Source organism: Vidua chalybeata, chromosome 15 (genome assembly GCF_026979565.1).
Source record: "Vidua chalybeata isolate OUT-0048 chromosome 15, bVidCha1 merged haplotype, whole genome shotgun sequence".
Lineage (NCBI taxonomy): Eukaryota > Metazoa > Chordata > Aves > Passeriformes > Viduidae > Vidua > Vidua chalybeata.
In genome coordinates this window covers 4,154,748-4,171,883 of record NC_071544.1, presented here as the reverse complement: position 1 = coordinate 4,171,883, position 17,136 = coordinate 4,154,748, and the positions used below count along the sequence as shown (strand labels likewise).

The 17,136-nt window shown below is 40.3% G+C and overlaps 1 protein-coding gene across 2 annotated transcripts in view; it reads right to left on the bottom strand.

Annotated features, from left to right (window-relative positions):
- Positions 1-17,136, bottom strand: part of SLIT3 (slit guidance ligand 3) — a 472,224-nt gene that overhangs the window by 201,469 nt on the left and 253,619 nt on the right. For both annotated transcript variants that reach the window (XM_053956603.1, XM_053956604.1), the window contains exon 6: positions 7,885-7,956. In XM_053956603.1, coding sequence (XP_053812578.1) covers positions 7,885-7,956 — 72 coding nt within the window. The remainder of the gene's footprint in view (positions 1-7,884; positions 7,957-17,136) is intronic.

The following is a 17,136-nucleotide window of genomic DNA, read 5'->3' as shown; positions in this document are numbered from 1 at the left end:
AAGTTCCACGCTATCTACATATTACTGTTTTGATCTCTAATTTATTACAGGCACAATATTATTGTCCTAGCTAAAAATATTGGATAATGCCAGTAATAGGTAATGCATAGTACCCTGGTCCCTGCAGCTACAGTTTAAGGTAAAATATCTGACATCTTGCTTCAACTGGGAGCTCAACAATCCTTGTATTCAGAGCTCCCATCACAGTTTTACTGTCTCTTTCCAGGCTTCTGAGCCCTCCCTTGAACAAAGACTGGCTACAGCTCAGAGCCTTTGTCTATGTTGTACTTAGCACGGCAAAGGGACAAAAGCTACGTCTGAGAAAGACAAACCATCTACCCCCTACTGGTCACAAACAGTGCCTTTAGCTGCGCACGGAAAAAAAAGAAGGGAAACAGTTATGTGTTTTGAAATGTTTTTGTATTGATCATTCTTCGCTGTTGTGAGTGAGCCCAGAGGATGCAGGAGTTCCCCCACACACCACCACCTCTGGACCCTGGGAGAAGGGCTGAGGACATCCCAGGATATTTGACAATGATATAACAGGAACCTGTGGTGCACATGCATGCAACCCCCCCCCCCCAACCACAGAGGCTGCATTGGTGCCAACAGAACCACATCCAGCTCCTGGTGCATCATCATCCTGCTGCTTCTGGGAGTCATAGAAACAATGAACTGCAAAGTGCGGCATAAAACGACTGCTCATCCACCTTGAGCTCGTCATGCTCCCTCAGAAGTGTGTCATAGCCTCTGCTTTATCAGCAAGGCATTTAATTCCATCCTAGTCTTCAGCTCAGCTCTTGGTTAAGGTGTTGAGCTGCACATCAGCATGAAATACACAGCTGAGTGTCCTCTGGATTAAGTTGTTCACATTCATTTGACTTTCAACAGTCAAAATGCTTGTTCTACATCTTTTACATTACTGACGAAGAAACTGTATTAGTCAAAGGGGAGGGAGGGCAGGTCACAAGATGAGCAGAGCATGCAAATGAAACAATTAAGATCATGGGAGAGAAGGTGTGCCAGAAATCTCTGTATCACCTGGAGTTTTGACTTTGGAATCTCTCGGAGCAGTGACTGCAGCACCAGGCTTAAATGACACAACCCATAAAACTGGGCTTCCTCAAAAAGCATACTGGTCAGTGATTCATGAAACTAATAATTCTAACCTGCCACTGCTCTTATCTTGGTAAGTTCTGCAGCCTGTATGGCTCCAGGCTATTCTTAAAGGGGAAAAAAACCTCCAACCTAATGGGGCAGGCAAGGAAAATGAGCACAGCATTCGACTACTACATATGCTCTGGGAAGGGAAAAATCCATCTTTCTAAATATGTAACATAATTAGGCATCCGGACCAAGGACTGATAGAAATGTTCATCAATTTGCAAGGACATGCCTGAAATACGGCAGGATTAGCAAAATCATTGATCAATGAATTTATGCAAATATATTCTCCCCATAAAGAGAGCGTTACATTACATCTGTAACAGGCATCAGTGATTTTCAGAGACCCTCTCTTAGCCTCTCTTATTTTGTCTCGGCTGGTCTTTGATATAAAGCCTGTCACCATGGTGCCATCTGGATAGTGTTCCTTTCACCATGCCGTACTTCCAACCTCCCATTTGTAATCTCCTGTATAACAGAGGTTATCTCAGATTTCATTTCCACATCTTGAGCAGGGACACCAGATCTCCCACAGACATGCATCAGCAAATAAAAACATTTCTTATCAAGCAACCACGTATGCACCTCATCTTCCCTCCATCAACTCATCATGCTGATTATGCATCTCCTTTCCCTAGGGCCCACTGGGGGGGCACTCCACTTTCTACAAGTTCACCCGAAAAAAGGCATTTCTGTAGTTAATCTTATCTCTGACTGTGTATGTAACTGAAACCTTGTAGTAACCATAGCCAGCTTCTCTGGGAGCCTTTCTCCTTCTCTTACAGACAGCGATACAGGAGGCAGGAAGAATGGGAAGAAACTAAGGGCCAGTCTAACAAATAACGGAGTGAAGAGAAGGGGAAATTCCCATTTGTCTACTGATACCTCTGTACTCTAGGAACACTATTTCTCTATTGCCAAACCAACTGTTGACTTCCTCTTGCATAACTTGATTGTGAGACAAGCTCAACATAAAAAACTGTAGATACTCCTAGAAATGCCAAACTTCTTGTTTTTCACCTAATTTCACCAAGCAGGTACATGCTGCAATTAACAGCCAATGGCTACTCCCTTCCATTACTTTTTATTACATGTATCATTTTTCCATGTTGACTGATGAAATAGTATAGATTTTAAATTGTTTTTATTAATTTATATACATTTGAGCTAATATACACCCTTGAGTAAAAAAAACAATCCCAAACAAACCAACAAAAAAAACCCGAAAAAAAACATAAATCAAAAACTGCAATCATTTAAATTTCACTGTACTCAAGTATAAGTAAACTAGCCATCTAAAACTAGCACATCATTTGACAAAGAATTCTCATTTTCATTATTGTATTTAGGCATTTTGGTAGCAGTTATAGGAACGTGATTTACAGAGTTCAAATTTGATCCTGATTGCCTCAACCGATCATAATTTGCAGCAAAATAGAGGAGGAAATCACATTTGTGTGGCATTTTCAGGCTTTCATTAAGCAATGACATCTCATATATTTAGAATTATGTCATGACTTTCGCTCCCTGTCTCTCCAGGTTGTGAAAGCAAATAAAAATCTTCTATCTAGTTAAGACATGCCCAGAATAGCATTTTGCAAATAAGTAAAACTGAGTATATAACTGAGCGTTCAGCATACACAGGCAACCCTAGGAACAATTAAATCCTGGCTGTGGCACAAAATATTGATTCATGTTCAGAAAAGTTCTTAAAAGTTTGCTATGACAAAAGGCAGTGTGCATTACAATCACACTCACCCACGACATCTCTATTAGAAATTAAAAAGACTAAACATTTTATGAAGAAATTGTTTATAAGAGGAACATATTGAATCGAAACAAGGACGGCAGGAATAATCCCAATCTTTACCCACTGGTAAAATGCTTGCAATGCCTGGGTGTGGCAGACAATGCACAGAACTGGGGCTGCAGGCCAGGCTGGTGTGACAGAAGGGCTGTGTCCCACCCGACACGGCTCGGGGCCGGGTTGGAACTTGAAAGCATCGACACAGCCCTTACAGCTTTGTGGTTTTGTCATGGAGCAGGAAGAAGAGTGTGGCAGAATTATTCAGAGAGAAAAGGTTCTGCATACAAGACAGAAGAATTTAAATTTCTCTCATAACTTTAAGATTTTTAGAAAGGAAAGGTGGTGCATTTTTATTTACCTTTATTACATTTTACAATCAGAAGAAATTATCTTTTTAATATAATACATTTAGGGCACATTTGGAACTGAAGTCACAAATATTTGGATGACTATACTTGCACTTTTTCGTCATTTACTTGTGGATGAACTCACATGATTTTTCACACTAAGGCACCAGGTGGATCCCTGAGCATGTGCGGCTACAGACTCCACAGCAGTCAGTGCTCATTCATTCCAAAAGCAGGTGGAACTCAGGAGGGAGGATTTTCAGACTCAGCCATATGATATGAAAGACATACAATTAATGTGGCTAACAACAAACAAACCCTCAAATCATTCTGTACTAGCGCTGTACAGCAAAACCCATTTGCCTTCGTTAACAGAATACTACCCACAGACCTCCTAGGATTAGCTCTTGGTATGATAAAATCTTATGCAACAAACAGAATGTGTTCAAGCTCTGGACCCTCTGGCTATCATTATAAAGCAGGAGAAAAACAGCTTTTACAATATAAAAAAAAAAAAAAAAAAGGAAACACTCCACCTAAGTTGTCAACAGTGACTTGTAATTCTTTCTGTGCTGTCCACACAGTACAATTCCCATGCCACTGCACAGTTTTCCCGTTACCCCAGAGAGAGAAAACAATGACAAATAAATTAATGGGCTTTTTGCTAAAGTGAATTCTCTTTCTTACTGAGAAAAATGGTTCAGCCCTCCCAGACTAATGACAATAGTATGCTCAGGCACTCAATATTACCAGTTTATCCAGTTTGAGCTTGTTGAACCATCTTGAAATTAATTTCTTTTATTCATGTGTCCTAAGAGACTGGAGGTGAAATTCTGAACCCTAGACACGTTTTATCTCATATCCTTAATAATTTTGGGCATTTGGAAATAAAACCATGGACTAATTTTTAACCTACAAAGTATATGAACAGCATATTGTCACACCACAAGGAATAGTGGCTGACCATTTTGAAGACTACACTGAGTTTTTGGTTTGGTCTTGAGGGTTTTTTTAATAACCTTGAATCATACTTACAGCTGCAGTAACAGATATTTCTCAATGATACTATTATTGCCAGATATTGCCACAGGACATAAGTAAAAATTAAGCAGAGCAAAGACCTTCTCCTACTAGACAATCCTTAATTAGCAAAGGTTTTCCACCAATTTTCTTCAACTTTTCTGAGCATTTTTATGCCAACAAGTCATAAGACAGTTAATAACTTTTGCCATTCATTTACAAACACATGCCCATTTTGCATTTTATTGCTATTTCAATTGTTGCACACACGTCTTGGAATGCAAGACCAAACCCTTTGAAATAGGTTTTATCATCTTATAAAAAGGGGGACACAGGAATTATGTCAACAAGAAAAATTTCCTATTTTATCAAGAGATAGAAAACAAACCCTTCATGAGAATCTGTTCAGAAAATCAGAAACAAGAATGAAAAAGCCAGCCCCAACGCAGAACTACCAGGACAGGATGTTTAAGTCCATCAGTTCTGCAGGTCATTTCTCAGACATTATTTCAACTTGCTGCATAGGCAAAGACAATCAAGAGAAGGCACCATAGTGCTTTAGACGCAACATTTTTGCATCTTTTAACCCAAAACTCAGAGTCAGCAGTAGTTCTCAGCACCTGCTTTAGGGTCTACGTAGGTCAGGCCATAAAATCAGTGACACATGGGAACAGAGTGGCCCAAACCCAGGAGTGACCAAGAGCGCGATGGCGTTGGCAGACGCATTCTGCGCCCTGGGCTGCTCCCAGCTGCAGCTGAAGTTCACAGCTCTCTGCACCACGCCAAGTTCTCAAGTTAGGCACAAATTTCAGTCTTGTTTTCATCTCTGCCTCTTTGCTATTAGCTGGTATGGGAACACATTTATAACGCAAAAAAGTAAACGAGAAGAGTAAATGAAAGCAACTTGTTGATAAGAAGAAATAAGTCACGCGGGTCACGGCGTGCTCTGTATTTTGAAGGATAACTGCACAAAAATTCCTTCTCTTTCTACTGAAGAGCTACTGAATCACCAAGTCCTTGCAGTCATTTTTTTTGAAGGAGCTCAAGGTGAATGAAACGTGCAATCCAGAAACCAAAGTGTTTCTAAAGAAAGTATTCTTAGTTTATTTTTTGAGCACGGCTCTGCCCCGAGTTATCGACAAAATTTAGAATTCTGTAGACAGGTTGTGTGTGAGGAGAAAAGCACAGAAATGGAAACACTGAATATCAGAAAGGTCACAAGAAATCAGTAAGATAAAGAAGAAATACATTATTTGGTACTCTGGCAAGCTGTTCAAAGAGATAATTAGATTTATTTTTGCAAGAATCATTGAATATTTTCTACATACTGCATTTTATGTTAAAATATATCTCCAAAAAATACACAGTGGGTCTGAAAGGTTGAAATTTGGTTTCATTTGTTAATGTTCTTTGATGGTTCAGATTGCTGCAAATTTTAACATTTATGACTGTTTTGCAACTAAAAATATATTCTCTGGGGCATTTAGCAAATTTATTTTGATAAATTAAATTCTCAGACTTTCTTTGGAAAAACATGGGAAAAAAATTCAGATTATGTTGGAAATATAAAACACGCATTTTGTGACTACAAGAAAAATAAGCTTAGAAATAGATACTGTCAATTTGTTTTCTCATCTTTTAGAATTAATATTGATTATTTTTCCTGTAGTAGTGTGTCTGTGCTGAAAATTAAAAATGCACTAAATAACTGATTATGATCTATTTTATATATCATCATCTCCTCATCTTTTCCACCCATAAATAACTGCCATAGAAGTAACCAATTAAAAACAGAGAGGTAAATAAACTAATTCAGCATTTACTACGTCCTGAGGAGAAGGAATGCATTCCTAGCAACTTCTGCAGAGCCTGCAGAACTCAGTATATTGCAAGAAAGGGCTCCATTTATTGTCCAGCCTATTTAGTGAAAGTTATAGCACAGTCTGCTGTCAGTGGAGGACTGATTCACTCTCTGCAGATACAGACAATCAGTCTATCAAAAGGGGAAAAAAAAGAAAGCCAGTTTTAAAGGAGTTCCATTTTTTTTTTCCTTTCTTCTTTTCTTTCACCACACAGTAGATTTTTCAGTCTGATAGACAAGTAAAATTTTATAGTGGTAACACATTACTTTTCCTGAAAAGTGCTATTACTATAGAATTCAAACAATACTGTTGATAACGTAAGTTCCCAGATAAGAAACTCTGCAGAAACCTTTTGCTAGCTCACTGTGAGCAACACATACGATCTGATACACATCAGGGTCCCAGCCTGGGGGACAGGGGACAGAGGGGCTGTGACAGACACGGCCAGCCCCAGGTCCCTCAGACAGCTGAGCCTGTGCTGGCACAGAAGGCAGAGCTCCTTTGAGCATCAGTCCGAGCTGGATCCAGCCCCTGGGAACAGCCCCGTGCATCACCAGAGCGTTCAGACCCCCGTGGTGTGGCACAGGGCTGCCCATCCAGCCCCGCTGCTCTGCCTCCTCTCAGGAGCCCAGGGCAACGTCGTGACTCTGCTGAGTCTCCAGGTGCCAGCAGTGGCTGAGGCAGGTGCTCGTTTTATCCACCTGCCATTTGCTGTTTCATCCCGTGGAATTTAAGGGCAAGCTCTGCAGCAGCCAGGCAGGCCTTCCCTGAGGTAGGAAGGTGTGCACTGGGTCAGGGCTGCTCTATCATTAACTCACGGTGGAGGAGGAGGGTTTGAATTTTGGAGAGGTCGCGTGTCCTTCCCGCCCCCCTCCATTTCGGCTCAGAATTATGTGCTTTCATGAGTATTGACACTCAGATTTGCAGGATTAACTTTTGGGTGACAGGGAAAGCTTTACAGCACTTCATATTGTGAAAACCTATTCTAGAAAAGGTCTTTAAGTGAACAAGTTACAATTAGTAATAAGCAAATTATCTGCACAGATACCAAGTTCAGGGTAATATTGGATTTACATTACAATGACAGTGCTCTAAATCTAATGCTGCTTCTCTGGTAGAGTCAGCTTTCACTGTCAAAACCTTTTTTCAGTATGTGCTGCAGCTTTAACAGCCTATGTGTAAAGTTTGTGGTACATGAAGAGCACAACGTGGTGTTATTTCAGCCCTCAGAGAAGGATCCTCCCCAAAAGCCAATGACTGCACTGAACAAGCCTGCCAAGCGCCCGTCTCTCCTCCCTCTTACACACCAAACACCTTTGAAACAGCTTTTGTCTAGGGCAGCGGTCACCCATCTCATAACAGTGCTCCCCATGAACCTGTTACCCGTCCTGTGCTCGGCATCAGGGCAGGATGCTGGCTGCGGATCACACACCGGACACACTGGGAATGCTGCTGAACCCATCTGCTCCCGCAGCAGCGAGCGCGGCGATCTCCGCGCTCCTCGCGAGCGCACACGGCGTCTATTGTGGTTCAATTAGCAACACGGCCAGCCCGGGGGAAGGCTGAGATTGCACCTGCTGAGGTGGGCAGCGAGGCTGCGGAGCCCCCAGCCTCGCCAGCACTGCAGCAAGCAGTGCAGTGGGGACAGCCACCCCCCCACCGCCCCGGCACCAAGTCAACTCACAGGATCTCCAGGTCGCGCAGGGCTCGGAAGGCTCCATCTTCGATGCAGCTGATCTGGTTGTTGTCCAGTTGCCTGCAGAAAGGAAGGGAGAGGATGAAGGCTGGCTCGGAGCGCCAGGTTGGGGCTTCCCCGTCAGCGAGGTGTCCCTCCACCCCCTCGCAGCGCCTGCTCAGCTGCCACGCTGCTCGGGGCTGCTCGCGGCTGTCTGACAGCGCTGCACGCTCCCGCACACTGAAGCCTGTCAGGTCTCAGTAAATATTAATTGCGCCTTTTTTTTTTTTTTTTCCCTTTTTTTTTTTTTTTTTTTTTTTAAGGCAGAAGGGAGTAATTTCATTACATTAGGGCATCCAATCCATTATGAGCTTTTACCGTCATGTCACTGAAACAATTTCATTAAGCTAAAGGCCTGTAAATCATTGGAGGTCACTGGGCTGCCCTCCGTGACCTCACAGAATGCCGTTTTTTCTTTTACTGGAAGTTGGAGTCCTCTGTCCTGACAGTACTAAATCTTCAGGCTTTATCTACCCAAGAGCTGTGAGAGTGCATAGGGAATATACCAATTCCAAATTAGACTCAACTAATCTAATTTTATAGTCTTTTTATTATTCTAAGCACCAAATGTCTGTGGTGGTTCGATGCCTCTCTGCATTGTTACTGGTCCCATCTGGTAGCCCTTTCTATTGAAAGATTTCTGACTAAATACAGATTCTGTCTAACTGCATCAGGGAGAGCAATCCAGTGACAAAAAGCATTATACACATGTACACTTAAAACACTATTTTGCTTCAAAACATGTAATTTAATATTTGGGTGGCGGAGTTCTCTCATTTGTCTCCCTGTATGCGCATGATTTAAATGCATTTTGCAATACATGTGGATGCAGCAAGACAACTACATCTGTCTCCTCTGCTTAAAAGAATTAAAGTTGCAATTTAAAATTCAGTGATTACATTTTCTGACATCTGATCCCTTAAATTTTACACTTAAAGAAATAAAATTACATATCTAGTCACATGCAAGTAAAATATCTGCATTTCATGAAAAAATAGATGCAAGCTCCTGACTATCTGTTACTGCCCTTTGCACAGCATAAACTTTAGATTTGATGAGGCAGAGACCTTCTGTACTATATGGGTAAAGTATCTTGAATAAAGATACAAAGATTACACTGTAGTTTCTGCTTTTTATGAAATATATATATATATATATGCAACTCTAGGAAATATATTACACCCATGTATAGTATGGTTGTATAGTTTCACCAACTACTTTCCAATTATTCGCCGTATCTAATTTTTGGTCTAAATAGACATTTGCAGATATTTTCTTATTATCCAACAATAAAGCACAAACAGAACAAATATAATCTTTATGAACCCCTCTAAAGACTGAGTTTGATCTGCTAACATTGAGCATCCTGGACATGTACATCTTTGACAAGCATGGGAAACTTTTCCTTTGTGATGCAGTCTGTATCAATGAACATTGTATTTTTTATGAGTTAAAGTACAGGAAAACCCACTCACACTCTAAGGTCTACTAAAAACCTTAGGAACCATAAAGCCCCAACTAAGGTTTCTCGTAGCATTCGCTAACTTTGGAGAACTTTGTGAATTTGGCAAAACTTCAGCAATATCTCCAATACTGGCAGACACGGGGATGTACAATCCTCCAAAAGGAATTTTTCTGCGTGTAGGAGTTCATGAACAGCATATATACATATCTGGATAAATGTATACATACATATTTATGTTCTCTCTGTTTCTCTGACCATCTGTGAAAGATCCTAAAATCTCTCTGTTTTTGACTGCTGAGAAGACTTGTCCTGATATCCCTGTTTAATTGACAGGAATTTGTTGCTCAAACAGAAGGGATGGTGCTTTTTGAAGAGGAATAAACTTCAAATTAGTTAAATACAGTGCTGTCTGCAGCACTGTAAGTACTTTACATTTAGCTTTATTAAGCAGAAGGTTGGCAGATAGTAACATGATGAGGAGAAAGGAGCCTCAATTTGAGAATCACCTCTCCTTCTATGGGAAGTACTAGATATTGCATTATTTTTATTGAAGTTATACTATGATATTGATTTTTCTGCCAAACACACTAAAATAAGCAAATAAACCCACAGTGTGCTACTCTCAAAGCCTTCTGATTAAAGGGATTCCTTGGTGGGTATTGTATTTTTTAAAAAAAAACTGCTACTCTCTAGATTGATTTTTGTTGAAAAAGTGTAATGACCATTTTAATCATATTTCCACGGGTCCAGTCATGCCACTGCCAACAACCAGGCTTAGCCTGTGTGATCGATGCACAGGATCACAGCAAGGGAAACCTCTCAATGCTCAGAAGACACACACTTAGCAGGACTATCAGTAAATAGGGAACATATTCATTAGTGATACACCCTGATTCTCTGGCCCATAACCAATTCTTCACAGTCTCTGGGGTGAAACTCGCATGTTTAATGTTTGTCACAGAGCTTGTGTCTCCTGGTATCTATCACCCCAACACATTCACATCTGCATTGAAACATGAGAATTTCTTCTCAAAAGGAAGAGAACTGCTAGTTGTCTTAAAATTAGGTTTTAAGGCCCTCTGTCTCCCTATTTATTTCTCTGTGTGTAAAGATGGAAATCCTATTTCTGTGCATCTGTACAGCACCCTGGTGAGCAGTTCAGTCAAGACTAGAAATTTGGGAGTTTAAGTCTAAATGTCTTCCTTCCAAGACAAAGTGATAAGTTTAAAGTTTTGGGGAAAGTTTAAGTGAAGTCTTACAGAAAGCCAAGGTGTTCAGCACATCTTTTTATGCTTATGAAGACAAAACAAACCCCCTGTGATGTGGACTAGCAGCCAGCTCACACACTCAGTGTGGGCAGGCTATGCATGCAGATCCTTGAGGGGCCAAACCCTCAAGACATCCCTAACATTTGTTAAGAAGAGCATCTTACTTGAATAAAATTAACCATATGCAGAGAAGGTAAAATTTCAACTTTAAAAAAGAGAAAAAAAGGAAAAAACCCCAATATTTCAGAACAGGTGAAACCTGCATTTCCCTGAGGAACATTGTGACACTGCTCCCATCTCCCCATCGCTGCATTCTGAACAGAGCACTCAGGCACACTGAGCACAGGTCAGCTACCTGAGACACACCTCACCTGCTCCAGGCTTACAGGTGAATTTTTTAAAATAGTCTTGGGCTGCAGAAGCCTTGGTTCAGATTTAAATGGCACCTCTATTTGTCAGCACTCCTAGCCTTTCTAGAAAATCTTTTCCTCGAGATTACAAATGGGTTGTTTTGCACGTAGTGGTGCAACACTCTGGTGCTAAAAGGTCAGACAAGACAAACTCAGATTTAGGAGGCAGTTTTAAAACTACATGGACAAAATCACTTTTCATACCTGCATTTAGTCTGCCTTTGAAGGAATACAGCATTGGGCTCAGACTTTATTTAAACCTACCAAGTGATTTGACTGCCTCTGACCAGAAAACGTTCTCACAGAGAAATACTGAGCTGCTGAAGGATGAGTGAAACCACAGTAACTGAGCTGTGTGACACTTTCAAATTTTGCTGAGTTACATAGACAGCTAACTTTGATTTGGGCCGAAGTGTTTGGGTTATGTGCTGAATCTCTCATGCATGAGACACAAAGCAGTGAAGCTGAGCAGACCCAGACCCTGGAGCTGCGCTGGGTGACGTTGTCAGAGCAGGTGAGTGAGCTGAGATCCCCGGCTGGGACACCCAGCAGCTCCCCTGGGATGGAATTATCCAGCCTGACCCCGCCCGGAGGCTCCAGGGATCCCAGATCTCCGTGACAGGCAATTAGCAACCAGACAATGCCGAGAGAGAACGACAGCAATAGCACAGAGCTCAGAGAACAGAGCAGAGCACTCAAGCAAGGAAAATATTGAATGAGCAAATGGGATTTAGGTGGAGTGTGACACAGACAAATGCTTATAAACAATCCAAGAATTTATAAAAGTCTTCAGAGGAAGACTTCTTTCATGAGACATCTTTCACGTGGCAGAGCTATAACACATAAAGCCATATGTATTACTGAAATTTGGCTCTAATGTAGACTCAATAACTACTCTCAGATTTTATTGAAAAGCAGGAAAATTATGTGAGTACCTTATACGCAACTGATGGATAAAACTTAAAATTAATGTTTTAAAGGAAAAAAAAAACCAAAAAAACTTAGACACAAATCACCTTTCTAAGAAATAAAAAATAACACTGCATCCTAACAGATTTATATCATAGGAGAATCTATGGCTTGGCTAAAATGCTACTTTAAATGTTTAAAACACTCTTTTCCTGACAGTGTAACTCTGGCTTATCATTTAGACTGGTGCATTATCTATCATAAATAAGAGTTAAATTTCAAATACTATTTAGAAGGAATAGGGTTTTACAAGATTGATATTCTTTTGCCATTTGAAATAATCCTTTAAATATCAAGCCTTGAATGTTTTGCTTACAACAATAAGGAATATTTAATTTTCAAATGCATTTGAGAGATAAAAATCCCTAGCAACAAAGCTGATATAATTTTATCTTGTTACTAGTTTTAAGATTTTTTTTAAACACAGAAATATTCTAAAATATTAAAGAATTTAATTCATGCAGGGTAAAATTTACAAAAACTGAAACAATCTATTTTTTTATTAACATTAAAAAAATTCTGTTTAAAACCATACATTTGTATTACTAGCAAGATTTCTTCACAGCACACCAACTATATAAGAGATTTCAGCTGCAGTTTATAAGAGATTTTTTCTGCAGTTTGCCACACTCACATTCACAAAGAAGAGGCCCTTCAAGCCTCAATGTTTAACAATAATGGACTTTTTAACCAGTGTTTTCTACTTTATTCAGTAAGGGATTTTTTTCCCATTTTCAAACACTACCAAGGCCACTGCAGAGCTCAAGTGCTAATCTATTTTTTAATTATACTGTGACAGTAGTTAAATTACTATAACCTCCTTCTTTATTTTGCCAAAAATCTAGTAAAATATTTAAATAAAAGCCAGCATTAATGACTACTGTAATATATACTGTTCAAATTTCTTTCTCATATTTCACATTTAGCATAGAAAAGCAGTGTAATAATAGTTGCATATTTAAGGTTTACTGTTATAGCTTGTATCTACACTTGCAGATAAAAAATTAGGCAGGTGCTATTTCCTCATTGAGGAAAGACTTGCATTTTTAACCAGATATATCCATGTTAAGGAATTGTATCACCAAAATATTTTAAAAAAATTCAATAGTGATTTCACAGGAAGGCAAATGCACTGTAAATTATTACAGAATAATTTTAGAAAATAATTAATGTTGTTAATTATATCTCCAAAAGAACTCCTGTTTGCACAACATTTCTCCCTTCCATTTCCTTTTTCATTTTGTTTCTAATACAGACTTGCTGGTTCTATGTTGTCCCTTTCCTGTAAGGTCTGCACTCTAGTATTTACATTCTTCCATAACCTGTAAGAATTAGAAATATACTCTATAACATTTATTGCCCACATGTGATTTCAAGAATATTAAATTCTTGAGGAAAGTGACACCAACGCATCCATTTAAAATTTCTCACATACCAAACCAAAGTCCTTATCCTTGTGTTAATTGATGAGGAAGCCCCAATGAATGGGGAAAGATGGTGCTTTGAGGTAATGTTAAATGCAATTAAATTGAAATAATGTAAAGTTCTTTCAAAGCAGCTTTTAATGCATTTTTACCATTTAATTTTTACTCTTTATTTATGCCTCACTAAAATCACTCTATAAGAGCTTGCTTATATTAGAAAACATGAAAGACTGATACAGCTGTTGTGATCAAGCTGCAATCTCACTCTGAGATTTTTACAAGTGTTTCAAAATTCCCAGTTTTTTTTGGTTCCCAAGGATGCAGTTTTGCCAAAAGCTGTGGTTGAGGCTTTGTGCAGAAATAGCTCATCTGCCTGGGATAATTGGGCAGAGTCATATTCTCTGTCTTCAGTTTTCATACCAAACCTGTGCTGCCAGGTTGTTAAATTCAAGGAGGGAGGAATATCTGATTTGAAGGAGAAGAATTGCTTATGAATAATTATTCTGCAGACTATTCAAAATTACTAAGTATTTGCTCTGAGTGTTTGTATTACATTAACTCACAAATCAAAATGCTGCCGTCACAAAATAACCAAAATATCAGCTTAAAGCAAACTTGAGTGACAAACAAACATGGAGACTCCGCCTGCTGCAAGGACAAATACACACAAACACAAGATTTCTTTTCAATATCAGGTGCTTTAGAACATTTTTTTTCTTTTTTTAACTCTCTCTGGTTGCTGATGTAACAAATAGTGCATACCAAGCACAGAAATGGCTGTCTCCATAGCAATTGGGGCAGGTTTTGCTGTTTCCCTAGTTACTCTTGACTGATAACCATCTGTTGTTCTCCTCTGCCATAGCCCCAAAGGGGAAAAGGGGAAGAAAAGAGAAAGATAAAATGGGTGTTTGAGAAAATGAAAGTTACTTACTGTGGTGTTCTTTACAGTTTTAGAAGGTTTGCACTTATTTAAATTTTTATTTATTCTGTTCAGTTGACAAGTGTCAAACACCACACGTAAAGGAAAGTTCTAGTTCAGAATGTTACTAACCAGCGACCTTATTAATAGGAAATCATACCCGGGAATCAGATTAGGAATATTAATAGGAAATAATATCATTAGGGACAGTATTATGAAACTGGAAAATCTGAAAGCGAGGTACCTGCATAGAAAAAACACACAGTTGGTTAAACGAAATAAGAAGTAGACATTTGTCATGTGCAAAGAGCACGGGGAGGAGGAGGTGCAGGTGGCTCCATCCACCCAGCTGCTGCAGGTGGGGTCGGAACTGTGCCTTCCAGCCCTGGCCTCTGCTCATCTGGGCCCCCCGCTCCTCTCGGGTGTTTCTGGCAGGGAGGGGAGGCACAGGCACGGGGAGGCTGCAGGCTCCGGCTGCCCGTGCCCCATCCCGAGCCCAGGACGGCAGCAGCACTGAAGCTCACCCAGAATCTGTGCCCTGTGAGCAAGGCCAGTGCTTGCACAGGCTCAAGCACCATCGTGGCATCACTTCTGTGGAGCTAACAGCGCAGAAGTCGCGCTCATTTCCAAGGCAAAACAAACAAACCCCACAGGCGAGCTGTTACTGCCCATCAGTGCAGCAGCATCACCTGGGATTGAGGTTTTCTCCTCAAAATCATTCCATGCCGTAACAGATTCATTACAGAACCAAAACCTTAAAAAAAAGACCCAAAATGCTCCATCCCTTCTTATTAAAAAGGGTATCTGCTATCAAAGACAGACAATATTTTTTGGAGCTGTTGGCATGGAAAATGGGCTCAGTAGGACAGAGGGCTGCAAGAAACTCTGCAGTGTGACACAACAAGGCAGGGCTGGTGCTCTGCTGTTCCTGGCTGCAGAGCTGGACAGATGTTCTGGACATGGGTGACATCCCTGCTGCCCTGGAGACACCACTGCAGGTTGAGCTGGCAGTGCCCGTGAGCCCAGCCCGTGCCAGCGGCACAGAGCTCACCCTGAGATGGTTTAACAGGGACACATAGCAAAAAGTGTGCTAATTCTGGTGGTGTTCCTTGCTGACACATTTTTATGTTTTAAAACCTACAAAACTCAGGTTTGAGAGGAAAATTAAGGCTCTCCTGCCTTTGAGAATCTTGGACTTGACTGGCAAACATGAAAACGTTGTGGGGCACGGAGGCTGTGGCAGAGGGCGAGTGCAGAGCAGGGAAGGTGAACATGCCCAGGGCAAGGCCCAGAAGTGCCTGGTTTGTTACATGGTTAGGGGGATGACAGAGCAAAAGGAAATCTGGACATTCGATCTCCAGACATCTGTCCCCTCTGAAATCCCACATCACATTAGATTAATGCTATCACCCGCAGTCATACAACGACTTGTGAAATGTTCTTCTAGCTCTCAGGACAAAAATTAGGAGGAAGCAATACCAAACCACTAAATATTGGGAGTACATTGCAGAATGTCTGCCTTGCTGCATAGCTGGCAAGTTTGGGCAAAACAGTTGATTTTTTTGTTTGTTTGTTTGTTTTGTTTTGGTAACTTTTCCTTTTGTAATTAGAAAATTAATACTAAAAACTTGTGGATACTATCCAATTAACAGCTTGCAGTTATAAATGGTAGTTTCTTAGTATAACACACCAATAAGTTTTCAGTCAAAGCCTGTTTTATCAGACTGTTTTAAAAAAAAAACAAAAATGGCCAGTTAAAGCTGGAGAAGGAATCACAGTTCCAAATATCTCCACATTCCATTTTGGACTGAGGGACTTTTCTCAACATGGTTCTACTCAGTTCCTCAACCAACTCCCACAGCCACTGGAGAACAGTTAACAAATCACATACTTCAAAATGCTGCATTAATTTTAAATCACCCTGATAGGGATTTCCAGCACTGACCATGCTTAACACAGGCTCAGAAGCTTTTCTAAAGGCTTCCAAATCAGACCATTTCATCTTTAACACAGCTGTGGGTTCCTATTTTAGTATGAATTAGTTGCATCTCCAGATGAAAAACAGGGTTGGAGGGTGGGCTTCCAGAATTTTGCTGTTTTACCCTTTTTCTTCTATACTGATTAGGCAACAGCAGCTTGCTTTTGAGACATGAAATTTATCCCCTTCTAATCATTTCTGTTGTAAAATCAGCCACTGACAAACTCACTAACAAAAAAATAAGTGTTTTGAATCACTTTAAGACAAGGAACCATTTGGCTTAGCTACAGTTCTGTGTTGTTTACTGATGACCTGCCTGGGTATTATCAGAAATTTTGTTTTTAACACAAAAATGCTTCTAATGACATGCAGCTCCAAATCCTGACTCCTAACTGTTTCTCTGCTTTGCTGGTTGATTTCTCAGGCCAGCTGAGGAAGAGCAGCAGCTACAAGTTCCCCACATAACTACAGCCCTGTGCTGTTTCCCCTCTTACTGATACAAAACAGGGCTGGCAATGGCTGTAAAAACCTTTGAAATTTGTTTTCCAGTGGTTGCTTCAATGTGTATGCAAAGCCCTGATCCTGTGATTTTAAGTCTTTATATTTGTCATTTCTTAGCATCATATCCCATTTTGCAAGTCAGAGCTGTGGCTGACTTGTAATCAGTTCTAGATAAGATTATGGGTGAGTTTAGATGAATTGGTGCTAAGGGTGAGAGAGACACATTGGAATTCAGCCTGAACCTCACAAGCCTTTACAACACGTACA